Source organism: Stenella coeruleoalba (genome assembly GCF_951394435.1).
Source record: "Stenella coeruleoalba genome assembly, chromosome: 14".
In the NCBI taxonomy this organism is placed as follows: domain Eukaryota; kingdom Metazoa; phylum Chordata; class Mammalia; order Artiodactyla; family Delphinidae; genus Stenella; species Stenella coeruleoalba.
The window spans coordinates 72,414,042-72,428,509 of NC_137160.1; the positions used below are offsets into that span (position 1 = coordinate 72,414,042).

The 14,468-nt window shown below is 54.3% G+C and overlaps 1 protein-coding gene across 1 annotated transcript; it reads right to left on the reverse strand.

Annotated features, from left to right (window-relative positions):
* Positions 1 to 14,218, reverse strand: MMAB (metabolism of cobalamin associated B). Its single transcript, XM_079942668.1, has 9 exons — positions 14,088 to 14,218; positions 12,694 to 12,749; positions 11,177 to 11,270; positions 8,454 to 8,511; positions 6,437 to 6,509; positions 6,091 to 6,188; positions 5,691 to 5,755; positions 3,863 to 3,922; positions 1 to 2,418 (listed from the first exon to the last, which is right to left on the reverse strand). The coding sequence occupies exons 1-9, from the start codon at positions 14,201 to 14,203 to the stop codon at positions 2,319 to 2,321; spliced, it is 720 nt and encodes a 239-aa protein (XP_079798794.1). The 5' UTR covers positions 14,204 to 14,218; the 3' UTR covers positions 1 to 2,318.
* Between the last annotated feature and the right edge of the window lie 250 nt (positions 14,219 to 14,468).

Sequence of the window (14,468 nt, forward strand, 5' to 3'; positions counted from 1 at the left end):
CATTTTTAAAATCTTTATTGAATTTGTTACAATATTGCTTCTGTTTTATGTTTTTGGTTTTTTTTGGCCGCAAGGTATTTGGGACCTTAGCTCCCTGACCAGGGATCGAACCCACACCCCCTGCACTGGAAGGTGAAGTCTTAACCACTGGACCACCAGGAAAGTCCCTCACCGCGATATTTTAAAAAATCAAATTTATGCAAAAACAAAATCTATGATCGACAAGGTATCACCATTATAAGTAAAAACAGCCTGCCATTTCTCTCCCGACCTGCGTTGCTGTGTGATGCGGACGACCATTTACAAGGGTTGACAGCGGTTGCAGACGGGCTTTATATACAGTCATGTGTTTCGATCACAGAGTTTTCATTAACTTTTCCCACTGGGTTCGAGACCGGGGAGGATGTTTTGCTAAGTGTACGGGAGTGAACACATTTTTCCTTTTGCTTCCAGCTCCCACATGGCTATGTAAGGTACAGCAGAGGAGCGAAAGTTTCAAACTGACCCGTCCCCTGGGCGAGCCCTTCCCCAGCAGGCCGCCTCAGTTCTTCCCAGGTCAGTGGCACAGGACATGCCTGCACCTGCATGTTTCTCAGGGGTGTTTGTTTCTCGGGGATGTTTGCTGGTGGAAGGGATGATGCAGGGGGTGTGGGACCTGGGAACCCAGAGTTACCATCTGGCCTGCGACAGCCCCTCCCAGCAAGGGCTGCTGGGGAGGGGATATGGCTACAGGAAAAGGCCTTGTTTCAGAGATCATCCCATGAGGACGCTGTATCTACTCAAAGAACTCCTCTTGTCCTTTGCAGATGTTTCACTACAGTGGGGCATGTGGGACTTTTTATTATGTACGTCCTGCTCCTTCCAGGAAGATGCTAAGGTGTGGGCAGGACCTAGTCACTTGATGGATTTGCTGTGGGCTCTTGGAACATAACCCTCCCCGGTCCAGCCTGAGTGCCTGCCCGACAGTGAACCACCTTTAGCCTGTTCTGTAATGTTCCCAGTTCTGTTCACACAGGCCGAGTGCCCACCATGCACCAGACCTGGCGCCAACTGCTGGCCGGGGCCACTTCCTGGAGGGTTTTCACTTTCACTCACGGTCACCTGCACCTCAGCCACTTTGCCCAAGTCCAGGAACGAAAGGACCCAGAAGGGACGAGATAATGATGTTCCTCCAACAAAATGAGCAGGTAAGGTGGTTAAGAACGAAAGCAAAGCTAGCACAAAACTCATCATTTTAATGTTTCCTAACTGCTGGCAAGGATGGCTGGAGGGACCAGACTTCCGAGCTTCAGGCTAATAAATGATGGCTGGATGGAGTTCACTGGGCATTTCCGCCCTGACAGTTAGTGAGAGCCTGCCCTTCCCAAGTTGTTTCCTGCAATTAGTGGCGTGGAGTCTTCAGGTTCTCAGGGCTGCCTCCTCGCCCTTCATAAATATCCCCCTTCCCAAGGACACAGCTGGCACTGGCAGGGTCACTTCCTAGCGGGAGGGAGCAGCAGTGACAACTGAAATAAAATACAGCTGTGGCCCGGATCTCAGAGGCATAAACCAGCCAAGTGCAACATCAGAGAAGTAGGTCTGGTCTGCGTCAGTGTCGCTGGAAACATAAGAGCTTATAGTCTGAAGCTGAACGCAGTTCACCTCTGACCCTGGACGCCACCTGCCCGGGCAGGACATGCCCTCATTAAAGTGGTGGTGTTCCTCTCCCCGGAATGTCCGTCCCTTGATGGAGGAAGGCTCCCCTTTAGAGAAGATTCTCCGGGCTGCACCCTCGCCACACATGCACTTCAGTCCAAGTGTTTCCGAGGCCTCGCCTGTCAGTCTGCAGCCGTCCTTCCCCCTTGATGAGTGGCTCAGAGGTGACTAAACTCCAAATCCTGTCTGCCTTACTCTTTATAAATGTGACATTTTAAAGCCCCTTTGGCACAGGTAAATCACAATTACATTTCCAAGGGCCTCTGGTACCATTCCAAATGAGCTGCCAGTGGAGGGCATCTGTCTCTTTCTCGCTCTCTCTCTCTCTCACACACACACACCCACACAGACACACCCCACACACACCCTCAAGCCTTTCCCACTTTTATTCTTTTTTGGAAGGCTGAGGAGAGCCCAGGGGAGGGGGCTAGAATTCTCCACCGGCCTCAGCTCCTGAAGGAAGTGGGGGACCCTGAGAGGAAGCGGAGTCTGGACAAAAGACCAGCTTCTGGCCCCTCTGGGTGAGATCTTCAGGAATCAGGACACGAGGGCAAAGTCTTCCTTTCCCGTTGTCACTGTGGAGGAGTCTGCAAAGCTCCCTTTTTCCATTATTTCCAAGCGCCTCAGGCATGGACCGACAAGTCATTTTTCTTGTATATTTTTTCTGGATTCCCCTCCTTCATGGCTGTGTATCTGGCTAACGTGAAGAGATAGTCACTGAGTCTGGAGGGGCAGAAGAAGGCAAATGGAATGATCTGAAATGAGAGATCAATGCTAACAGGGTCCTCCCTATATTAGCCTTCTAGGAGGAAATATCAGTCACGTGCCCCAGGAGCATCGGGTGCGACAGCGGGTGCTCAGCCCACCTGGGCTTGATGGATGGCGCTCCAGGCCAGCTTCCTGAGAGCCCAGCGCCCGACTCTGGCGCCAGGGCTGGGGTGGTTCCTGCAGGATGAGGCCACTACCCTGTCTGACCTCACAGGGCTGGTGACTTTGGGCCACTCCCTGGTTTCTGCACCTTCCAGTGAACAGGACTGGTGCCTCCCAAACTGGGGTGTGCACACAAGTCAACTGGGGATCCTGGTGACATGCAGATCAGATTCTGATTCGGGAGGACTGGCTGGGCCAGGCCCAGGATTTGGCAGGTCTAAACTGTGCCCAGGTGATTCTGGTGCTGCTGGTCTACTCTTTGAGTAGAGGGAGCCTAGAGCAGGCTTCTCAAGCTCGGCACTAGTGACATTCGGGATCATTCCTTGTGGCTAGGTGATCCTTCGTGGCAGGAAGAGGGAGCTGTTGTGTGCATCGTAGGACACTGGGCAGCACCCCAGCCCCCACCCACTTGTCTCCAGACATTGCCAGACATCCCGGTTGAGAAGCACTGGCCTGGAATGTTCTAGTGGGGTAGACCCTAGTGCCCCCCTCCCTTCTTTCTTTGACCCGGCGGCGATGGGGCCTCTGGGCAGGGCTGGGTGGGGAGGGAAACAGGAGAGGCAGCAGCGAGCCTGCCCCTCAGCGGCTGGCAGTTAGCTTGCGAAGCTGCCCTGTGCTCTCCCTTGTTTCCGGGCCGCACGGACCCCACCCTCCTCTCCTCTCCCTGCCCCAACCCTACCCCGCGGCCGGCTCCATGCCAGGTCCTGCTGGAACCTTCCCTGACCCGTGCCCCCTCCTGGAACCATGGCCCCCTCCTCCTGATGCCTGGCTGTCTCTCTGGGAGTGTGGTGGGGGACTGGGCAGTGGAAGAGACTCCGCTCTGGGTGATCGCCCCCGCCGCAGAGCTGTCATATGCTGGTTCCTCATCTGCACGGTGATGCCTTCCTTGCTAAGAGAACGAACTGGCTCAGCCCACACAACCTACATGGCTGGAAGGCTCCCCAGGATCACTACTGTGACATGAACAGAACGGTCCTCACTCCCCTCAGGCCCACTCCCCTCCCAGGAGGAAAGGAGCTGGTCAGGACCATCAAAGCCCAGGCCATGTCCTGGGGGAGGAGTGACCACATCAAGGGGCCAGACCCTGGCTGTGAGGTCACTTTCTGGACCCCAGGCAGCTCCTGGGGTCCCTCAGCTCTCAGCCCTGGCCTGGCCCACGCTGGAGCCACACGAGCCAGGGCTGGAGCCACGAAGTGCCTACCTTTTCAGAAAGACCCTCCAGATCCCATCTGAGTACCTGTTTAAGAACTTGGCCACGTTTGCATCCGTCTCACCGGACTGGACAAGAGGCACCACGCTAGAAGGGGAGGAAACAGCATCACACTACGTTACGGGCTCAACACGCTTGGGGGCAGGAGCTGCGTCCTGAGTCAGCATTTCACTCCCGCTGCAGCCTCGCCAGTCTGTGTGCAGACACGCTAGATGGTGCTGTCTGCTGAGCGCCAGTGAGCTGGCAGCCCCTCCATGCACGTCGCCTCTGCTACGTAACTCCTGCTGGGAGGTGCTCGCCCCAAACCGAGGCCCCAGGTTTGTGTCTCCTGCCCCAGGGGCTTTGTCACCTGGGCACGGGTTTGGTGTCCTCAGGAACCGCCCCCCCGGCCATTCCCTGATGTTGGGCCTTTGGGTTGTTTCCAATTTTTTGCTACTCTGAGCACTGCTGATGTGGACAGCTTTGTACAAATGACTTTTTTCCTTTTGAAGCTGAAGCTCTTTTGTGACTCAGCATCACTTTAGGAACCACTTGGCCCCAAGGGCCTTTCATGAAAAGTGAAATCTTTATGACATCGGGCTATGGACGGAGCTCAGGTATGGAGCAGACACACCTGGGCTCCAATCCAGACTCTGCCATGGACCACCCAGGTGACCCTGGCCACGGTGTCACCTCTGAGCCCCAGCATCCTGACTCCAGTAGAGTGGGGGCTGCCACCACCTCTCTCCCAAGGTTACCACAAGGAATCAATGAAATAATGGATACAAAGTGCCCAGCACGGTCCTGCCGGTTATACAAAGCAGGGCTTTATTCCCATTTCTCTGTAAAGCCGGCTGGCAGCCTGGCCTATGAGTGGTGTAAATGGAGATGTTGCAATTACTCTTTTTTTTTTTAATTTATTTTTTATTTTTTTGCGGTACGCGGGCCTCTCACTGTTGTGGCCTCTCCCGTTGCGGAGCACAGGCTCCGGACGCGCAGGCTCAGCGGCCATGGCTCACGGGCCCAGACACTCTGCGGCATGTGGGATCTTCCCGGACCGGGGCACGAACCCATGTCCCCTGCATCGGCAGGTGGACTCTCAACCACTGCGCCACCAGGGAAGCCCCGCAATTACTCTTTTAAAGTTTCCTTGAAAAGGCAGTCAGGAGCTTCTGGCGGGGGGCAGGGGGGTGTCCCTCCTCTCCTGAGTTGGGGGATTGGGGTAGCAGGTGGCTGATCTGGGCCCTTCTCCACCCAGCAGCCAGCATGTCATCTCATGGCCTAAAACCCATCAATGGCTCACAGGATAAAGGCTCTCAGGATAACTGCAGAGCTCTCGGGGCACATGAGGCCCTGCCCGGCCTGGCCTCAGCTCAGCCTGTAGCCTCGTCATGCCTCACGCCCCTCACTCTGGACCAGACACTCGGCGTCCTTTGTGTGTGTTCCATGCAGACTGCCGCCTCTGCCCTTGCTGTCCCCTCACCCTGGGCACTCTGTCCACTGTGCCCCCAGTACCCCCCATGCCCAGTCCCAGGCTGGGTCACTCTGGTGCCAAGTACCCTCCCTCATAGCTCTTATCATGGTGTGGAGCTTTTCAATCCTTTCTGCTCAGCTGAGACCACCCCCACCATTTAAATTAACCCCAGGAACAGGGAGTCCTCACTGAATACGCACCTGAATTTCATACCACGTGAGTGTTGTTATAATTACAAATAATCGCCTAGACCCGCTGGGCCTCCCCCTCCCCTTTCCTGGAGCTGCCTGCTTCTGCACAAGCTCTGATCCCGACGTGCTGTTCCGCCCCCACCCCACCACCCCCGTCAGGATCACTGTCTCTCTGCCCAGGCCCCGCTCCCTCGGCCCCGCACCCCTGTACCGTCTCTCAGCTCGGCGGCACACGGCCCGACAGAAATGCAGTGCGGAGCTGCTCTTGCCTCCGGACTGAAAGGAGAAAGCGGGTGTTGGCTGGAAGGGTGGGGGGAGGGTGCCCACTGCAGGCAGGGAGCCTGGATGGACGGGGGGACACACAGGCCCCGCCCATAACAGGCAGTGTTCTGTCTCCAGGGGCCCTGCCGGGGCACACCCACTGGGTACCCCTCTCCAAAGCAGGCAGGACTGGGGAGGGAGCCGTGACGGTCTGGAGGGGACTTGGGGGCTGGGGGAAAGCTTCTGTCGCTGTTAAAAATTAAAAGGGGGGAGGCTGAATCCCTGCCTGTGTGTTTTGGTCAACACACTGGCCCGCAGCCACCCCCAGGTTGAGGCAGCCCAGTACCTACAGGCAGGATGAATGCCGTGAGCGGGGGCAGCTGGCTGGAGTATCTGTCGATCCACTGCTCCAGCTCCAGGATGGGCCCTGCCTCGAACGTGGCATGTTCTGTGGAGCCAAGGAGAAGTGGCCGTGAGGCCACTGCCCCAGGATCACAAGGAGCCCACCCCATCCCTTCCACCTGGGTGCCCACCAACCATTCCCCTGGCTCAGAGGGACCCTCTGTCTCAGGCTGCACAGGCCAGGTTGACAGGGGTCCCAGGAGACACCCAGGACAGAGTCATTCCCCCCCGCCCACGGGCCCAGGCGCCCCAGGGCCCTCTGAGCACACACAGTGGGTTCAGGGAGAGAATTACTTAAGTGAGCCTCCCTGGCTGAGGAGCGCGGTGTTGCCAGTGCAGAGCCGACGTCCTGCAGGGAGCATTGGATCTGGGGAGGAATGGAAGGCGTGGGTGAAGACCCTGTTACACGGGCCAAGCGGGGCTCTCGTGCGTCCACGTGCAGGGCTGGGCCTGCCGGGAGCTGTCAGACCTCTAAGGAGCCGGCATTTACAAAGGCTAATCAGCAAACTGTCTGAACCTGCAGCACAGCACTTCTGCCCCGTTGGGAGGGGCCCTGGGTGACGCAGACGGGGAGTGTCAAGCGCCCAGGGATAGTCAGGAGGAGTCTTCTCACCCCGACCCTCCTCTCCCATGTGCCGGGCCCTTCGAGGTTTTTCTTTTCTCTAAACTGACGGCCTTGGTTTTCTAACCTATAACACCTGGGCGGAGAGACCCAAATTGACAGTGCTTTTTAAACTATACAGGACAGGGCTGTGCCCTCTGATGAGACAGCCACCGTGGCAGTGTGCCGGGAGCAGGACACAGTCGGTGAGAGTAGACGGTGCCCACCCGGGAGTGGACTGGAACCTGTTGAGCCACCGAGCAGCAGACTCTGGGTAAGTTCCTTAACCTCGTGGCGTCTCTGTGGCTTCCGATGGAAAGGGGCGTCACAGTACTACTCCGCGCCGGCCACCTGCGGCGTTTACCCCGGGGGCTGGAGAGAGGTGGCCCCAGTCTGGGAATCCGATCCCAGCCCCGCTGATTCCTGGCTGTGCGGCCTTGGGCTGAGCCTCAGTTTTGTCCTCTGTAAAACGTGAGGGCTGGCCTCCACCTCATGGGCTTCTGCAGGGAGAGCCGGGAACAGGCTGCCTGGCCTGCCATAGGCCCGGAGCAGCTCCCGGGGGCCAGGCGGGGAAGCCAGCTGAACAAGTCACAGTCTGCACCCTTGGGGCGCCCAGGCCACACTCCTGGTGATGCTTGCCTTTAGAGGCAGAAGCACAGGAGCTGCGGAAGCCTGGGAGAGGCACCAGCTGGAGGCAGGGGTGGCCAGGGAAGGCCCCGGAGGAGGTGATGTTGAAACTGTTACCCAAAGGACGTGGTCTAAAGCAAGGGAGGGGCTCATCACGCCACTGACCCCCTCTTCCCTCTGCAAACCCCGCTCAGAGGTGAGCAAGGCAGACAGAAACGACCACTGTAGACGCCAGCAATTCCTCATTCTGAGGCTGAAGACCAGTCTCCCTCGTACAGGAGGTGCCTCATTCATAGAATGTTCCAGCAGTTTAGGCCTCCCATCTTTCTGCAGCCCCTCACTACCCTGTGTCTGCTCCCAGGGGCCCCAGTGGGCTCCAGCCTGGCCTGGAGGACTGAAGCAGGCCGAGGGCTGACCCTCCAGGGAGCAGCTGACTCAGGTCAGCACGCAGACTAAAACCCCAGGTACATTCTCCATGTTCTGGGGGTGGTGGCCCTGCCTCTATTTCTGAAGTCCTCTCTGTGGGCCAGAGCCCCCGCTGCCTCTTAAGGAACAGAACAGTAATTCTAAGAACCCTACCATCCCCCCCACTGAGGGCTAACCACAGCTGGGCCTTTCAAGTCTCTCAACCTCAGGGCCACTAACACTTTGGCCCAGGTCATCCTCTGTCACGGGGACCGTCCTGTGCGTTGTAGGACGTTTAGCCTCATCCCTGCCTCTACGCACTAGATCCCAGTAGCACCTCCACCTCCAGTGTGACAACTTAAAACATTTAAGTTGCCCAGACAACTTAAAATATCTCCAGACATTGCCCTGTGTCCCCTGAGGGGCAGAACTGCCTGGGCTGAGACCACTGCCCTTCACATTTCCCTCTCTGAGGCCAAACCTCACCACTCCCCTGTGAGGGAGGGTCATCTCTGTGTGTCCCCATCTTACAGATGAAGAAACTGAGGCTCACAGAGGGTAAGTGGACTAGTCCCAGGTGACACAGAAAGGAACTGATGGTCAGTTGGCAAATCCAGTTATGGCCACCAGGCCTTGGGGTTGGAAAATCCCAGCTCGGGGTGAGACAATGTTACTCACTTTCTGAAGCTCTTCCACAAACGGGTGGCCCTTTTCTGCAATTAATTCCATAGCAAACCTGTGAGGAAGAAGGAAGAAGAATTTGCCTCGAATATAACATCCCCAGGCCCTGTCTTGCCGGAAGGCAATACATTCTCAGGGGATTGGCCATTTTGCTAATTGAGCTGTCACAGGAAGGCCGTTATTTTCTTGCTGACATTGAGGAACATCGTAACCTTCCATGTGGTTGGGGGTATTTGTTTTTCGCCGCTCATCCAGCCAACAACTCCTCTTTCAGCGCCTACTCTGGCCAGGTCCAGGTGATTCAGTATAAACAGAGGTGACACAGGCCCCGTTAGGCAGGACAGGGAGATGTGAATCAGATGTCACACGACTAACAGTGAAGTTGCAAACTGAGGTCAGTGCTCTGAAGGAAAGGGTGAGAGTCCTGGGATATTTGGCCTTGATTAGGGTTCAGGGAGGGCTTCCTGGAGGAAGCAATGCTGGAAGTGGGACTCTGAAGGCTGAGTAGGAGTTCGCTGGTAAGGCTGGGTGGGGCAGGAAAATCAAAGTGCCCCCGATGCAGGTCAGGACTGTGGCCCTGGCCTCCCTCAGAACACTGCACCCTCTTCTGTACCAGTCAGGGTCCTGGCCAGACAGTGGTGTGTTTGAAGGGTTCCTGGAGAAAAGCTTCACGAAGGGACTACTGACAGAGTGGGAAGGCTTATGGGAACTGCAGATGGATGGCAGAGATGAGCAAAAGCAAGAGCCTGAAGGGGCAAGGGAGGGTCAAAGGCACTACCAACCCTGAAGAGAGCTGCATTCTGGGCAGAGGCCACCGCCAGGAGCTGGGCAGCTGGGAGAAAGCAGTGGAGAGCCCCACAACTGCCAGAGCCGCACAGGGCTGGGGGCAGGGTCACACATACCCCTACCCCTCTCACCCTCATCCGATCTCCTGCTGGTGCTGCCCATTGGTTGGACCAACTCTAAAGCCAGAGGACAAGGGAATCGGGGTGAGACCGTCTCCAGGCCAGCCTCACAGGCACAGGAGAATGGCTTTGAAAGGGCAAAAGAAGAACTACTGTGCATCTTCTAGCCCACCTTACAATCAGAACTAAATAAGCACACACGTAAGCTGTCCCGCGTTGGTCTTCCCCTCTGGATGGTGAGGCGGGGGCGTATGCCTCAAGCCTGGCACATTGGAGATGCTTGGGAATATCTGCTCACCGAGGATGTTCCCACGACAGAGGCCAGTGGGAGGCCCCTCCCCATGCTCGCTCCATGCCCGCTCCCACCACTTGTGGCTGCCCCTCCAGCGTCTGTCTGCTCCGCCCCACCCGCTGCACCGCACCCGCAGACCGCAGGCTCCATGAAGGCAGGGCTGAGGCTCCCCACTCAGCAGAGCCTGGCACACGCAGATGCTCCGCCAACATCTGAGGATGGAAGAATCCACAACTGAGCTGTGGCCAGGCCCCTGCACCACATCACCTGAGGGATGATGGCCTGCTGATTTGCTAATTCTAAACAGCCGATGCTAGAACCCGCCTTCCTGCCCCTCTGCCCACTTCATCTTGTGTGCACTTCCCCCTCGCCACACCCTTCCCACACACACCAAGGGGTCTGCCCTCTCTCCTCTGCTGGCAGACTAGCTACATTATCTTTCCTGAGAACCTCCCTTAGGCCCATCACTGAGAAATGGCCACCATGAACAGGTAAGTTTTAATAATTATGATGATAATAATAGCTAGCATTATGATTGGTGCTAGCTACTGTTCTAAGGGGGAAACATGGAGTTCTCTCATTACATCCTCACAAAAACCCAATGAGATTGGATACTATTACTAGGATCACTTGACAGAATAGGAAACTGAGGCTCAGAGAGGCCAGGTGATTTGCCTGAAGTCACACAGCCAGTCAGCAGTGGGAGAGAATTTGAACCCAGGTCTGTCTGATTACCATGATCTTCACCCACAAGGCCGAGTCAGAACTTGTGAACTAGTACTTATAATAACTGCAGCTCATGCTGCCAACGGCTTGCTGAGCATGGTGGCCTGAACTTTGTTCTCAAATATTTGCGGCCCCTCCCACCCCTGCTGCTGTCACATGTGTCCACGTCCCTGGCTCTGGCCAATGAAGTGTGAGCAGAGGTGGCGTGTCACTTCGTGGAAGCTTTAAGAGCCAGCGTGGGCATCACTGTGATCTTTCTTCCCTCTGCCACAATTACTGGTGTTGTTCTAGACAGAGGCTGTCCCACCAGCCCGGGTCCCAGAGTGAAGGCCAGGCAGAGAAGAAACATACCCAACCCACGATAGGCTTGAAGTGACAGGATGAAATACGCCTTTGGTGGTTTAAGCCACGAAATGCGGGGGTTGTTTGTTACACCAGCATGGCCCGGCCAATCCTGACTACTTCCCTGAGTCCACCTTCTAAACTCTGGCTGTGTATATGCTTAAAAAATAAGCCTCCCGAAAGGGATCATGTCTGATGCCCTGTGTACTGTGCTCGACTCACCTGTCACTTTGCACGTGCACCTCAATGGCACACACATACGAGCAGAGTGAGGGAGCAGGGATGGAGGGGCGAGGCAGCATCACGCGGTGAGGGACGGAAGCCACAGGCCAAGGAAGGTTTATCGAGGGCTGGCAGCCTCTGGGACTGGCGGGCACTCTGGAGAGCTGCACATCAGTCATGCCCTCTAACAACCAACTCAAGCCCGACCTCAAGGCCAATCCCGTCCCCCTTACCCAATGGCTGAACTTAATTCATCTGTAGTTCCCACGGCTTCAAACACCTGGTCGTCTTTCGGTCTCCTTTCTCCGGTGAAGGTGCTGGAAAACCCTGTGAAAATGTTTTGCTGCCCAAATTAAAGAGTTTTTTTTCCTGACATGCTCTTTTAAAGCATTTTTCCACTTGAAGGATAACATACACAGAAAAGTGCTCGAATCATAAGTGTACAAGTTGATGAATTGTTACTAACTGAAACAGACCTCTGTGATCAGCATCTAGATCAAGGAATAAAATAGGAGCCTCACCCTAGAGGCCCCCGTGTCCCCGCTTTCAGTCACTGCCCCCCTCCCCAGGGGTAACCACTGTCCTCACTTCTTCCCTGATATACTTTATTTATTTATTTATTTATTTTTGGCTGCGCTGCTTGGCTTGTGGGATTTTAGTTCCCCGACCAGGGACTGAACCCAGGTCCTTGGCAGTGAGAGCGTGGAGTCCTAACCACTGGACTGCCAGGGAATTCCGTCCCTGGAGTCTTTGGCTGGAGGGCATCAACACTGTCATCCCTTTGCATCTTTTCTTTTCTTATTGTGATAACATAAACATAATGTAAAATTGGCCATTTTAACCATTTTTAAGTGTACAATGGCATTAAGTACATCTATGAATGTTTTTATCTTCTTACTACATAAATATACCCCCAAAGCAATAAATACTGGTAATCTGCGTGGTTTTTTTTTTTGGTGGGGGGGGCCATGCCACGCAGCATGCGGGATCTTAGTTCCCCAACCAGGGATCAGACCCGCGCCCCCTGCAGTGGAAGCGCCAAGTTCTAACCACTGGACCGCCAGGGAAGTCCATGCGTGGTTTAAAACTTTAGAAAATGGTATCATACTGATATGTTCTTCTGCATCTTTTTTTTTCTGTACATCATGTTCTGGCATTTTTTTTAATTATCAAAGCAATATATGCTCATTACAAAATAAATAATAGAATAAAAGTATGTACAGGAAACAATGAAAGCCCGTCTATTTATTCCCCTCTCCCACAATTCAATCTCTCTCCCAGGTAACAGTCCAAGGTATAACCTTTCACAATGTTCTATGCACACCTGAACACACATATAAATATACACACACACTTTTATTCAATGGATTCCAACTATTTGGATTGTTCTGCAACTTGCTTTTATCACTTAATATATCTTGGGCATCTTTCATTTCACATCACATTTGGGTGACGCCTATTGAGATCTGTTACATACTTTTAACGTCTGCAAACAATTTGGAAGAACTTTAAAAAATATATTTTAAAGCTATTATTTATTTAATTCTCATTCCAGAATTTTCCATCAATTTCTAGTGCCGCGTGACATACAGGATCTTAGTTCCCTGACCAAGGATCGAACCCATGCCCCCTGCAGTAGAAGCGTGGAGTCTTAACCACTGGACTGCCAGGGAGGTCCTAGAATTTGGAAGAACTTTAAGATGGAATCTGCCATGTCTTTCTTTGCATTTTTCACCTGTCCCCACCCTACCTTTGTCTCCTGTTTTGGTGTAGATCTTGGGGAGCTTGGGTGTCTTCGAGGAAGGCCTAAGGAGAAATAAACATCAAGAGATGATGAGTGAGGACGGCATATATACTGGGGCACGTCCTTCAGTGGGTCACAGTTTGCTACCCATATCCTCAGAGGCAGCACTTACCCCCTTCTGCTTGGATCTCTTGAAATCTTTCCCCTCCGTTCCTCTTAGTTTTAAGCCCTTTGTGGGCAAGTTCTATGTCTTGCCACACCCGCATCTGCAGAATAGCTGATGTAGTGCATTGCTCAATGCAGACGCTCTATAAATATTGGCTGAAAGAATTTATTGATCACTTTCCATAGTCTCTGCACTGTGCTAAGTGAATTACAGGCATTATCTCCTTGAATTATCCCTGGAATCTTCCCAAGCACTACCTATGATGTTCATTTTTTTTTTTTTTTTGCGGTATGCGGGCCTCTCACTGTTGTGGCCTCTCCCATTGCAGAGCACAGGTTCCGGACGTGCAGGCCCAGCGGCCATGGCTCACGGGCCCAGCCTCTCCATGGCATGGGATCTTCCCGGACCGGGGCACGAACCTGCGTTCCCTGCATCGGCAGGCGGACCTTCAACCACTGCGCCACCAGGGAAGCCCGTTCATTTTGTTTTTGAGGAATCTGTAGCTGACGGGATGAGACTCTGCCTCCTAGGTCACCACGGGAAGAAACGGTAGGGCTGGGATTCTTGCCCAAGACTATCGACACCCCAAAACTGTTACCTCTGCTCTACCAAGCCAGGGACTCTTGGAGGGAAAAATCCCTGGGCCATTACCATACTGTAAAGCTTCATGTATACTCCGAAATGGAGAATTGCCAAAACAGGGTTCGAAAACTGGCATTTTCAAATAGCAACACCTTTAATAAAGACTTCAACATTAAAATGTGACATTAAAAGGTTATTCAAAGGTTAAATTACTGGATCTGTGAAATAGATTAATCCATTATTAAGTCAGGTTCTGAGGTCCGGAAACGGGGTGCAAGTTTCAAGGTATATGATGACAGCCATCTTTAGACCGTATTGGTGTATCTCTGTGCCTTAAAGTATAAACTGCTTTGGAGAGAGGTTAATATCCGAATCGAGGCCCCTCCTGATTGTGAGGCCAGGCAAGATGACCCTCTTGGCTCACATGGGATATGCCCTGTCCTGATGGATGCTGGGCTTCGTTTGGACTTGTCTTGCGCCAAGAAACCTTGGTCTCTGGCTTCCACGGAGCCCACGTTGCCACGGTGACGTCACGACTAAAGAGGACGTCACCTGGCGATTGCTGCGGTGACCTCCCAGCGGTTTGACGTAACCATGGCGACAACATAACTCAGGGCAGGTGCCTGAGTTACCCTCCCAGCCAGGTACTCACCTGTCCCCGTCTTCCACGCCCTGGGGGCCGCGGCTCTGGAAACGGGGACACAATAGCTTGCGGGCGCCGAGGCACCCGCGCAAGCCAAGGCGACCTCCTAGGCCCCACACAGCCATGGTCCAAGGATCTGGAAGGGGACTGACCCTGCCAGGCTCCCGTCCAGACCCCGGGGTGACTCCACCTACCTCCGGCCGCACCACCCATCAGCCGCCATCTTCCATTGGTCCGTGGCTCTCTCCCCAGGGCGGGACACTCCCAGAGACTTGTTTCTCATTGGTTTATGGAAGGAGTTGGGCGGGGAAACCCGTGAAGACTTAGTTAGCAACAGCTATTGGCCAACTCTCAAGCCAATTGGTAAAGGGGCTCTCGGTTCGCGCGCTC